This window comes from Theropithecus gelada, chromosome 10 (assembly GCF_003255815.1).
Source record: "Theropithecus gelada isolate Dixy chromosome 10, Tgel_1.0, whole genome shotgun sequence".
Classification (NCBI taxonomy): domain Eukaryota; kingdom Metazoa; phylum Chordata; class Mammalia; order Primates; family Cercopithecidae; genus Theropithecus; species Theropithecus gelada.
Window position 1 is genome coordinate 61498773 of NC_037678.1, and position 12882 is coordinate 61511654.

Consider the following 12882-nt stretch of genomic DNA (forward strand, 5'->3'; position numbering starts at 1 on the left):
AACCAGAGCAAGGCAATGCAGACTCCAGTCATCACCCCACCTCCTCACCCAGGCGTAGGCCCCACAGCTGAAGCCATGGCCTGGGCAAGGCACTGAGAAGTGTGGGGCTTCCCTAATAAGCCCACCACCCCCACCTTGATGAGAATCTTCCTCTTAAGCTGGTTGGGTGAGGGGAGCCCATCGGCGGAGATCTCCACGGGCTTGGTGAGGAGTGTGTCCCCTAGCACCTTCTTGAAGTGCTGGGCCATGTTCCTCTGCTGGGCAATGCTGCAGTGGTCCTCAATGGACAGGATGACTGGGTACCTGCGGGGTGGGGGACAAGCACAGTGAAACAGATTCTGCGATTCTCTGGGGTCTAAGTAGCCCCTCACAGTGAGGTGTTGGGAGCCAAGGGCCTGGGGATTTCTTGTCTATAAAAACTATCCCAGGCCATAGCCACTGGCGGGGCAGCGGGGGTTCTACAGCTGTGGCAGCAGTGGAAATCAAAGGGTGGCCACTGATGCAGTCCCGAGCTGGCCCAATTATGGAGGCTGCTCAGCAGTGCAAGAAAAATGAGGCCACCAAAGAGGCCAGGAGAGAGGAGAAGCCTCCAAAGTTAGCTGTTAGAGCCCTGGTGAGCTAAGGGAGACCAGTGACCACAGTTTAAGCAGTAAACAGAATTGAAGGAATGGGACATAGGGAAGACAGACAATCTCCTGGGCTGTGAGAGCAAAGGAGTTGGCAGGACACTGGCCTAAAGAAAGCAGGGCATGTTTCCTGAAGATGAGAAGAGCATGTGTTGTACAGTCTAAAGGACCCATGAAAAAGAAAGTGGGCTCAACACGTAGGAAACAGAAAGTGTAACTTGGGAAGCAACAGCTCAAACGGGAAGCAGGTGACGAGGAGAGGCCAAGAGGAAGGACAAAGATGAAAGGCTGAGGGAGAGGGGACAGGGTATTCGAGGAGTCTTGCTGCCCTCTGTCCCTCTAGAATGAGAGAGCTGGAGCCAAGTTAACCCCTGCGTCCTCCAGCCTCTGACTCACTCTGAGGCCACAAAGGCATGCTCCTTGATGGTTTGCAGGACATCTGAGAACTTGATCTTGGTGGTAAGGGTGTGCCCATGGTAAATAACTGGCATCCCATCTGGGCCGTCCCAGCAGTCCACTGGGGAGCAACATCATCATGGTCAAGCAGGCAGGCCTCCCATCTTCCCTCCCCCAGCCCCAGACCCCACGCACACTCAATGCAGCGACAGCCCATCCGTAGGCAGCGAGCATAGGCTTCCAAGGAGGACTCACTGGAGAACTGGTCCCCGGTCAGGTACCTGGATAGGCAAGGAGAGGCATGTATGGTCAGATAGGCCCTCCTGGGAAGAAGCTGGGTGGGCCCGAAGGAGCCACACTCACGTGTTGTGTGAAGAGGAGATCCAATAGTGGGAAAGGGGGTTGTTCATGGTGTCCGGGCATACTGCATCCAGCTGTGAGTTCCACACACTATTCTCTTTGGAGAACAGGAAGGTGACAAACTGTCCAGGAACATGTGGAAGGGAAGAGAAAGTGAGTCCCTGCCTGGTCCAACCCGAGATGGTAGGTTGGGGGTAGGAGAGAGAGTGCTCTGTCCCAACTGGGGGTGGGCAAGATGCATAGTAGGTAGGAACAAGGTGGCATCCCTAAGAAGCGTCTAGCTCCTGAAGCCCAGGTGGGGTTCTGGTCACCCCTACCCATTCTCTTGACAAAAAATGGGTGAAACGTCGGACTCACCTCATCCAGGAAGAAGTATGGCTCCTCGATCTCTCGCAAGGGGTCTCGGAGGAAGCTGAGCATGAACTCCTGCACCTGGAGGCGATCAACAGCCCACAGCTCCTGATGGGGTGGGGAGGACAGGGAATGAGAGAAGCCTCCAGTCATTGATGAGCCCAGCCCCCCAACAACCTGACAGCCTGGGCCAATGTCAGCCCAGCCATACCCCCTGGTAGTCAAGAAGGAACTGCTGGAACTCAGGAAGGGACACTCGGCAAAGCTCCGGCCGCTCCCCAGCCCTGCAGGGAGAGAAGGTAAGCTAGCTAGCATGGTCAACAGACAACAAGGTGCCCCATGGAAGGCAGAACCCAACTCCCAGCCAGCACAGCTTCCCAGAATGGTCCAGCATGGTTCCCTACTCCCACTGCCTCCCACCTGGATCAGGAATCGCCCAGTGGTGAGATGAAGGGGGCCCAGGGAAAACCCCACCTCCCCACTCCAAACCAAACCTCAGAGTACTGGCTTCCAAGAAGGGGAGGTCCATCTGCAGGAAACAGAACCTGGTCAGGGCAAGAGCCCCTGGGAGGCCATGTGGGAAAGGGGCTAGTAAGAAGACAGGCTAGAGCAGCAGATGGGGATAGGCCTCAAGAGGAGAAGAACTGGAGAAATGGCACCCAAAAGCCCCTAAGCAGGGCAGCAGGGCTGAGGCAGGCAGAGCTGGGGGGTGGGGTGGAGGAGCAGGGGCAGGGGTTGAGGGAGGGCAGGTGGCTCATGCACCGTCTTCTGGGCGCTGTACATGAGGCTGCGGTACAGCTGAGCAAACTGCCCGTAGGTGATGTCCCCGCTGCGCTGCTCCAGGTCCTGCATGGTATAGAGCGGGAGTGCCAGTCAGGCAGTCAGGGCCCCAGCTGCAGGGCTCTTGGCTTCCCCTGCTCCCAACTACAGACAGCCCTGGGGGGCACTTACCGTCAGCCGCTCTCGGAGGAAGCGCATGTTGGGGACCCGGTAGTTGACCTGGGACAGCATGTTCTTTAGGTCCTTGGCTGATATACTGAGAAAACAGGGACATCCCCAGTGGTCTCATCCAGCTTCTCATGACCTCTGACCTGTGGGTCGAGCCCACCTGGGGCTGGACAGGTAAACAACACTATTCTGGGAACCTGGAGTCCTGAGGGCGAGACTGGATCAGAACCCATGGGGTTACCAAGGTTAGTCCCTTCCTTTCTTTGGACCTCAGTTCCTCATCTGAGCAAAAAAAAAAAAAAAAAGCCTGTAATTCTGGCAAGGAAGATGTGAACAGATTCAGTAAAGTGGGTCAGGCATGGGAGGAAGAAAAACCACTCTCCAGGCCTCCCCTCCCACCGGCACTGCTCAGGCCTGTGCCAAGGTGGCAGTCAGCCCATCCAAGACAGAAGGCAGGGCTCACTCACAACATCCCTGCTGGGGGCAGCACGGCAGCGGGTCCCTACCTGCTGCCCATTGGGATGCTGGGAGTTTGGTCCTCAGAACCCACTAACCCATGAAGGGGAGGGAGGAGGAGGTGCATGCTCCACCAGATACAATGACTGGCAACTGGGCACCTCCTGGGGCTAGACAGGGCCTGGCTCCAGGAAAGAAGCTCAGAGAACAAGGCCCCTGCTCTCCAGGGGTGTCCTGCCCACGATGTGAGGCTGGGGACACTGCTGGACCTGGCAACAGGATGGACGAGAAGGGGGAAGGGGGGCTTTCTCTCCTGGAAAGTGGTGTCAAGGAGGGGAGGGGAGGGTGGGGTCACCTCCTCTGAGCCCCAAGGGCCTGGGAGGAGGCACCAAAATTCCCCAAGGGGGCTGAGCGCCACACTGAGTGGATCAAGCGCTGCAGAGGGAGGGCTGGCTCTGTACAGGTGCCACCTCCTCTGATCCTCAGTCACCCAGGAGGTAGGTGCTATCAGGGTCCTTGTTTTCCAGTGAGGAAACAGAGGCCTTCTGGTTGCAACTGCCTGCATCACCAACCTTGCCCTCTGTGGTCTCTTTCCCATCAGCATACGAACAGCCTGTTACTTCTTCCACCAAAAACACGTGTCTTGCCCCTGCTTAGCTCTCCAAGTACTGCCCTCTTCTTTGCTCCCCGCCGCCGCAAAACTCCTTGCAAGAGTCATATTGCTCCCTCTCATTCCCGTGAGCCCCTCACCACTTGGCTGACACCGCTCTTCTCACCATGTTAAATCCAAGGGTCAATGGTCAGATTTCACCACTGTCTTCTTCCTTGGGCTGCCAGAACTCAGCACTCTGGGGGTTCTCCTCTTACCGCACTGTTTGTCCCCAACCCCTCCAATCTCTAATATGGGGGTGGTCTGAGGTCAGCCACTGGACCCTGCCCTTTTCTTGGTCTGCTTGCCCCCTAGGTGATCTCACCCAGCCCTGTGGCTTTCAGTGTTATCTACATACTCCCAAGTTAAAATCTGCAGCCCCCACTGTGTATGTACCTAAACTCAGTCTAACCACCTGCCTACTCAACAGCTCTCCCTGAACAGCTAACAGGCATCAGAAAACTTAACACGCCTCAAAGTGAACCCCTGAGCTTCCCTCCAAATGGGCTCGTCCCATGATCTTCTCATCTCAGTCAATGGCGACTCTGTTTTCCAGTTGCTCGAGCCAAAGAGCATACTATTATCCTCAATGCCTCTCAAACCCCAAAATCAATTTGTTAAGGACATTCTTTCTGGCTCTATCTTCAAACTACAACATGGCCAAAATCCAGCCACTTCCTACCATTACCATCATGATCCAAGCATTCTCATTTTTCACCTGGAGTGTGGAAACAGCTAACTGAGCTCTCCACACAGCAGCCAGAGGGGTCCTGAGTAACCCATCAGGTCATATCACTCCTCTCTTCAGAACCCTTCCATGGCTTCCCATTTCTTTTAGATCAAAGGATCTCACCACGGTGCAGCACCCACACCATCTGGTCTTTGCTCCCCCTTCTCTCCTTGGCCCCTCTGGCTGCCACACCAGGCCTCAGAGCCATAAGCCTCAGGGCACCCTTCACACACTACTGGCCACCCTCACCTCCAGGACACCCAAAGGCAGTTCTACATACCCAGTCTCTGCCCATAGCAGCAGGGCACACAGCATGTGGCTGGCTCCTCTCACTAGCTCACACCAAGGCCACCAGAGGACTTTGTGCAGAAAGCTACATATGGCAGAACCTGCTGCCCACCGCCCTGGCCCCGCTTAAGGTCCCCTGGGTCCTCTGGCTCTCCAGGCAGCTACTTAGAGGCCTGGCTAAGGTTCTGGATGCCCATCCCCACCCTGCTGGGCTAGAGTCACAGCTCGGTACTTACCGATCCTCACGATTCCGATCCACTGAGTAAAACTGCTTCCGGAGCCACCTGGAGAAAGAAGCCTGAGGTGAGGGCCACTTCTCCATCTACGGCCAGGCCCGGGAGATGCCTGGGCACACAAAGGGACTGCTGTTTCTGTCCCCCTGGTCCCTAATGCTCCCAGCCCTAACCCCTTCAGGAGTGGTTCTTACCTCTCAATCTGCAGGGGTGTGGGTGCCTGCAATGTATCCTCCATCAGCCAAGTTAAGCCCTTGATCCACATGTTCACTTCATCCTCAGATGTGGCTGTGAGCAAGGTATCATCAGCTGCACCGAGGGCACATACCTCCCACTGGGCAGGAATGAGCGGGCAATCCCCTAACTATCCCCTACCTTCTCCACCCCCTTGACTCCCACCTTGCAGGCTCAGCGTCTTCAGACGGAATTCCATTCCATAGAGAATGACAAAGCAGTGTGACTGGTCCGGCCGGAAAGCGGGGTCCTCTTGATAGCGATCAAAGTCTCGTGAGGTCTTCCCTGGGCGAATCTCCTTGATTTCTCGAATATCAACTAGGAAGGTAGCAAAGAGGCCAAGATCAAGCTGGGCTCTCCCAGAGTCAATACCGAAAGGAGGGCAGCCTAGTTTCCTCATTCTTTTTTTTTTTTTTTTTTTTCCTGAGACAGAGTCTCGCTCTGTCGCCCAGGCTGGAGTGCAGTGGCTGGATCTCAGCTCACTGCAAGCTCCGCCTCCCGGGTTTACGCCCTTCTCCTGCCTCAGCCTCCTGAGTAGCTGGGACTGCAGACGCCCACCACCTTGCCCAGCTAGTTTTTTGTACTTTTTAGTAGAGACGGGGTTTCACCGTGTTAGCCAGGATGGTCTCGATCTCCTGACCTCGTGATCTGCCCGTCTCAGCCTCCCAAAGTGCTGGGATTACAGGCTTGAGCCACTGCGCCTGGCCGGTTTCCTCATTCTTACACTGTCTTTCAGGGAAGAACCCCAGAGGCAGAGCCAAGACCACTCAGTCACTCTGGGTAATAAGAGGGCTGGGTTGAGTCTAGGGATAGGCCTTTGCTAAGTAAGGGCTGAGACGTCAGAGAGGGCCATATGGGGGAAAGGCGGTTCTGTGGGGTGTCCCTTTCCTATCTTTGTTCCCTCACTGAGACATTTTGACCTGCGAAACAGCTGGACTGCAGAAGGAGAAATAGGGACCCAAGGCTGTTCATGAGGACCACTTCCTGAGACGAGGTACACACCAATCAAATCATAAAGTCCCAGAGGCAGGGCTGGGTAGGTCAAGATGGGCCTCAGGATCCCTGGGAAGTAGGCTCAGGCCCAGAGGACTGGTGCATCCCTGAAATGCCTAATTGCTTAAGACATCCCCACACGAGTCTCAGCAAAGGGCCTAATCCCCACTCCATCCCATGACCAAGGCATCGGCTGTCCAAGAGCAACAGTCATCCTGGACCCAGACCACTGTTTTGCCTGGGACCATTTCCTTATCATAGCTATCCAAGGCCCTTGCATGCTCCCTTGGCCTTCACAGGGCATAGTCAGAGAGGTACAGGGGCTTGAATAGCAGATGACCTGCCTCAGCCACTGAAACTTGAGACAATGACGAGTTCACTCATTTAACTTCTCACAGTCTCAGTTTTACCATCTGTAAAGCAAAGGGTTTGACTGAGCTTCTCTAGAAGGCAGGGTGGTAGAAAAAACATGCACAAGCTCTGGGTGAGACTGGCTGAACTAAAATCCTAGCTCCACCTCACATCTATGTGATCTCAATAAAGTGACAGCCGCTCTGACCTCACTGCTACACTTGTGAAGTGAGTAACATAAGAGAGTAGCATACAATAGCATCAGAAAGATGTTGGTAAGATCAAAAGTTATAACAGCTAGAAACACTCAGCACTGTATGTGGGGCATGGAGGGAGCCCATTCAATGGACTCCTCTGCTCCCTCAGCAAAGGTGCACAGGCTCTGACACACTCTCCAGCACAGGGAGGGGCTGCCCGCTGGCCGGAGGGCAGACATTCCAGCCCAGAAGTCACCAATTTAAGGTAGATTAGGTCAAAGGAAAAAAGCTTGGCTTAGCCAACAGCGATGACTTTCTTTGAGTATTCCCTAAGCTCTGAAGCCTCTTGAAATGCTCTAAACCCAGACTGGCCTGGTAACTTTGGAGCCAGATGCAGTGCCAGCATTTGCCTGGCCAGCCCCCACCCCAGGAGCCCTTCCAGCCCAAACTGCACACCAACCTAGCTGGAATGTCCTAACAGCCCAACTCCCCCAGATGCTCTCTTCTTGTCCTGTCCCTCTAGCAACTGCCACAGAACTCCACATCTATCCCACCGGGAACAGTGGGCATTGCTTCTGGCCCTAACCCTAGATCCCTGACACACTCCTGGTTCTACCTGGAACCACCTAACCCCTCAGCAAACCCCTCCAGCCTGTCCTCCAGCTGAGAATCCTGCCTTTCCTGCTGTTTTCCCTGCCCCCGGTTCTCACCAATCAGCCATCCTTCCCCAGTCTTCTGGCTCTTCATAAAACATTATTCTGACCCCCTTAGACCTCATTTAAGCCCCTCCCGAGGCTGCCCATTGCCAGTCTAAGGAAAACAAACACCTTCTATGGCCTTGAGGGCTCTTTGTGACAGGGCTCAGGAATTTACCTCCCCAGCTTTTGCCCTCTCACCCTCTCTGCTCCATCCCCACTAAGCCATTCCTAGGGCAAGAATAGCTGTTGCTTCCTATCCCTATTTCATCTTGATTCCTAGTCTGGAAATATCCACCTCCCAGGCTCCCTTCTCTTTCACCAAGGGCCCAACTGAGAAGTTCCTTCCTGTGGTACTCATACACTTGATGCCTCTTGTATACAAACATGTACATACATTGCTCATACACCTAAGGCCAGGCAGGACCCCTCCAGGGCTTGCTTAATGACTGAAAGAAGAAATGAAAAATGCAGGTACACAGGCAGAGGGAGGGAAAATCAAATAGGGATGGTAAAAAAAAAATGAATAGTTATACTCAGGTAGAAACAGAGGGAGGGAGAACTGGGCCATAAAAGACCTAACCGAGAACACAGGGCTTCCAAGGACAGAAGGAGGAGCTTCCATCAGGGGAAATGGCTAGATCAGAAACTGCAGAACCACCACAAACTCTGCCTTTTGAAACAGAAACCAGTCTGCTCTTCCGGTGTGGAGCTGCTGTCATCCCCCTCCCACACCTTCTTGCAAAGGTGAGTGTGACTGTACACACACACACACACACACACACTCTCAACAGGCCTGTACTCCTGCGCATATTTCCATTGAGATCAGTTGAAGGCAGAACAGGTGCCTGAGATAGGGACCAGGTGGGCACAGTGCAGCTCCAGGTCAGGCATCCAACGCTCCCAAGTTCCTGTTGGCCACACCTGGTCCCTTGTACTGTCTTCCATAAGGAGGCACCAGCCTGGTCCTGGCAGCACAGTGAGATGCTCTACTAGGTTCTTGAAAGCCACATCCTGTGCTACCTCCCAACCTCACCCCCTCATCCTCCTGCCTCCCAGAACAAATATGGCAGCATCTTCTTTCCTGAGAGAGCCAGGGCTGGTCCCCAGGAATTCACGAGACTCCCCAGAGAGGAATGGCCTCTGCCCTGGTTGCAGGTGAGAGAGACTGATCCAGTCTGGCACAGTCTGGGTTAGACCTCCCTGCCATTAGTCAGGAGGGCAGGAAACGAGATCGTCCCAGAACTTGGGAGCTTGAGAAGGGGAGAACTACTTAGGGGAGTAGGAAAGTCACACCTTATATCCAGAAATCCATGACCTAGCACTCCTCCCCACTCAGAACCATGAGAGAACAACATTCAGGGGAACTCTGGGGGAAAAGAAAAGCCAGGGGTAATAAGAGGCCCTCACTGTGAAGAAGATGGGGAAGTGAGGAGGAGGAACTCTTTGAGAACAAGGGCAGGATCCCCCAAGTAGCAGCCCAGAGGCTTGATATATAGCATGACGACAAAGGCCTGATGCCCAGGCTCACCTTGACCCAAGAGGGCACAGCCCAGCCAGCACAGCCCATCAGGGCTGCAGCATATTCACTTTGCCCAGCACCAGGTCCCCAGGCCCACAGCGACAGCTGCCCAGGCTTCAGGAATGGCACCATGTCCCCAAGCCCACAGTGAATGCTGCCTGGGCTTCAGGAATGGCCTGGGCATTACCATTTCAAAAGCAGCTATGGTAGACAGTGACAAGATAAGCTGCTCGGGGCAGTGAGGGGGATTTAGTCTCTTATATTTAACTGCCCACAAACTCTCATGAAGAAACAGACTGTCTTTCTTGAGGGGCTCTGAAGTAGTGAGGGACCACACACACCTGTGCCTGGCCTGTATATCACATGTCAGCTCAGAGGACTGAGAACCTTCTCATAAGCCAGGCTTCCCAGTGCCCCAGGCAGAATCCTGGGGGCCTTGCTCTGCTCCCTGCCCTAGTAAAGATCTGCCTTCTCCTGCTCTTTCAAGAAGCCTTCCCTGACCATCCCCTTCCCGCTTAGTGAGGAGAACCACATAGCTCTTAAACTCTAGCTATGAGGCCCTGGCAGTCCCTCATTCTTTCGGCCTCAGTTTCCCCATCAGGAAACTGGAAATTCCTCTTACCTCACATGGTTGCTGTGAGGGCCATGCTGGGAAGTGCTGGTAATAGGGAAGTCTGGAGACAGCCCACCTGTCTGTGTGCCTAGTGCCATTGACATGGAGCCTACAAAAGCTGACAATAGTGGAGATAAATAAGGCCACTTGCCAGGGCCCCACCAGGTGCAAACCCAAACTTAGGTGAAATAAAGCTGGTCCATGAAGAGAAGAATACAAGCAGCTATTTCCCCAGCTCAAAAAGAAGTCTGGCAGGGATGGGGGCATTGTATGGGGAGAAGGGGGACTCTTATGGACTTGTGTACAGATAAGCATATGCAGACATGCTGCTTCCTGAGCCTGCAGTGCCCCACCTGCACACTCACCAATAGTCTGAGGCATGTGCACCCCTAAAGATCAAGTTTCAAATCCTGGCTTCAAGCATATAGCGAGGCCTTGGCAAGTCTGCAGTCCTCTCTGTTTCATCATAAGATGAAGGATTTCGTGGGAGTAGACACACAACAGACCCTTACTTGTAGGCATACTACCTCACAGATACCCACATAGGAAGGTCAGCCTTGGCCTGCCCTACCACGCCCAACCTCGAATTCATTTGTGTTTTGTTTTCTGGGCAGAAGGAAATGTGCCTGCTGCCTGGCACCTGGGGCCAGCTCTAAGCATTGAGGCAAAATGCCACAAGACTGAATTTGTAAAATAAAAGCTTATATGATGAGGCCAGGGAGACTGGGAAGGGCAATGTTCCTTTTCCATCTCTTCCCTCTTCTCCCCTCCCTTCTCAGCCCAGGGACAGACTCCTGGCCTAAGACCACAGACATTAGAGACCAGCAGTTACTCAGAGCGGAGCTTCTGGACCATGCAGTCCTGGAAAGCATCCGCCTTTTGGACATGCCAGTAATGGCAGTTGCTTTCCCTTTAAAAGGAGCCTGTTTCCTCATCTGAGCCACCCTATGCCCAAGCACTCAGGGAGCTGTGAAGCTATACAACCCTCAGGGCCAGCTGAGAACCTGCCTCTGCAGGAGAGTAAACCCCCATCCTGGGACAGCACCCAGTCCACTGACTGGGGAGACAGGGTGCTGTCAAAGGGACAAGCTATATGGTGGGCAGCCAGTCTGGAACCTGGGAAAGGGGGAAGACAATAACCACAGAGGACCCATCTGTGTGCCTGGCTCTTCTGAAGGTAGGGCTGCTTCCTGTCTTTGACTCCCACCCCAACTCCCCCGAGACATCAGGCCAAGTTGCAGGCCTGTCACCAGCTCCCCTCCTGTCCAGTAAAGTGGGATAACCACTCTGTCTGGCCACCACAGGGATGTGCATAAGGGCAGTATTCCTGTTGCCCAGGCAGAGTTCAAGGACAGTGGAAACCCTAGGGAAGAGAAAGAGAAGAGCAAAGGCAGGGCTCCTCAGAGCACAGCCAGTGAGAGCCAGCCAATCCTGCCCTAGGGGGAAGACACATGGCAGACCCGAGAAGGGGGAGAGGGAGCCCAACCATCAAATCCAAGACCCTAAATTAGACCTAATCTTCTTGTTGGAACCTGTGTCCTAGTGTCCCCTGTGCTCAAAAAATCCACTTTCAAATAGCCCGACAGAGGTCCCCCAAATTTATAAGCTTGTTAACCACTCATCAGGCAAAAAGGATGTAGAGAGATATTATGAGCAAAAGCACTGGCAAGGTGGGCAGGAGGCCTGGACCCATCTCTCCGAGCCTCATTTTCTTCATTTGCAAAATAGAATCACCACTCCTGGCATCTCCTTCATTGGACTACAGTGAGATGTCAACGAGGTTAGAGATACAAAAGTGATTTAATCAGAAAGGGACAGGAGGACATACTGAAAACTAAACCCACTAAATGATGGAGATACGGCCAAGAAAACCATAACAAAAAGCATCCCAAATTTCTGAACATGAAACAAGCTTTCACTGAAATATTTCTCTGGGTCTGGGTGTCTCGCCCTGTTGCCCAGGCTGGAGTGCAGTGGTGCAATCTCGGCTCACTGCAACCTCCGCCTCCGGGGTTCAAGTGATTCTCGTACCTCAGCCTCCCAAGTAGCTTGGATTACAGGAGCACGCCACCTTGCCCAGCTGATTTTTGTATTTTTAATAGAGACGAGGTTTCACCATGTTGGCCAGCTGCTCTCAAACTCCTGACCTTCAGTGATTCGCCTGCCTCAGCCTCCCGAAGTGCTGGGATTAGAAGCATGAGCCACCATGCCCTGTCTGAAATTAAGAGAGCGTTTTCCCTTTATAAAGTGCATACGCTCAGTTTAGAAGGCTGACGCAACAGGACTGCTTGAGGCCAGGAGTTCAAGACCAGTCTAGATAACAGAGGAAGACCCCACCTCTGCAAAAAATAAAAATTAAAAAAACTTAGCTAGACATGGTAGCACATGCCTGTACTCCCAGCTACTTGGGAGGCAGTGGGAAAGATCACTTGACCCCAAGAGTTTGAGGCTGCAGAAGAGTAGGAAGCTCTATGAGCTATGATCACAGTACTATACTCCAGCCTGGCCAATGAAGCAAGACCCTTTCTCTAAAAACACAAAACAAAAACACAAAACGCGAAGTGTGTAAGCTAATTGATGTAAATGGTAGCAAAAACTATCCATTTAAACATGCGTGGAGTAAAAAAATTTTATAACTTAAAAAAATTGCAACTCATAGTAAGTATAAAAGGTCTCTTTAAAATCTAAGGAGCTTCAAAGAGGTAAGCGAAGATTTCCTGGACAGGTTCCTTCCCTTCTGGGGGTTTTTACTGCCCCTACCTGTGGGCTGTGGACCCCAGAACCCTTCAAGGCCTGTGTGCCCCACTCTGCAGAGAGCACTGGAGGAAGGCAGCAAAAGCCCAGCCCTCCTCAAAAGGGTCCAAGTTCAATTAACACAATACAGACTCCAGCCCATGTCTCCCCATACTCCCTCCTGCCTCAGTCTGTGCACAAGCCACTCCTACCTCCTCACTTAAGCCCCCACCAGGCCCAGGCCAGGGGCACACTAGGTGCCCCCTCCTCTCTTGTGTGTCACCACTTGTCACACCTACTGGTGCTTCCCTGGTGTCTTAGGCCACTGGCCTATGAGCTTCTCCAAGGAACAAACCACATTTGACTCTTCTCTCCATTCCCTACCAGTCCAACACAAACCCAGGGCCTGGAGAGGCCTCAAAATGTTTAGAGTACTTAAGAGCAGGAGTAAACACATGGGAGTTAGATTCCAGAGCTAATTATCTAACAGGCAGCAAAGGTCACAGA

General features: G+C 53.2%; 1 protein-coding gene across 1 annotated transcript in view; it reads right to left on the reverse strand.

The window, feature by feature from the left end:
• PLCG1 (phospholipase C gamma 1) overlaps nt 1-12882 on the reverse strand; it is a 38646-nt gene that overhangs the window by 10430 nt on the left and 15334 nt on the right. Inside the window, exons 2-13 of the mRNA XM_025398619.1 lie at nt 5437-5589; nt 5232-5325; nt 5041-5088; nt 2685-2769; nt 2496-2579; nt 2228-2262; nt 1945-2017; nt 1740-1841; nt 1386-1504; nt 1218-1303; nt 1023-1143; nt 135-303 (exon numbers count right to left, since the gene is read on the reverse strand). Coding sequence (XP_025254404.1) covers nt 135-303; nt 1023-1143; nt 1218-1303; nt 1386-1504; nt 1740-1841; nt 1945-2017; nt 2228-2262; nt 2496-2579; nt 2685-2769; nt 5041-5088; nt 5232-5325; nt 5437-5589 — 1169 coding nt within the window. The remainder of the gene's footprint in view (nt 1-134; nt 304-1022; nt 1144-1217; nt 1304-1385; nt 1505-1739; nt 1842-1944; nt 2018-2227; nt 2263-2495; nt 2580-2684; nt 2770-5040; nt 5089-5231; nt 5326-5436; nt 5590-12882) is intronic.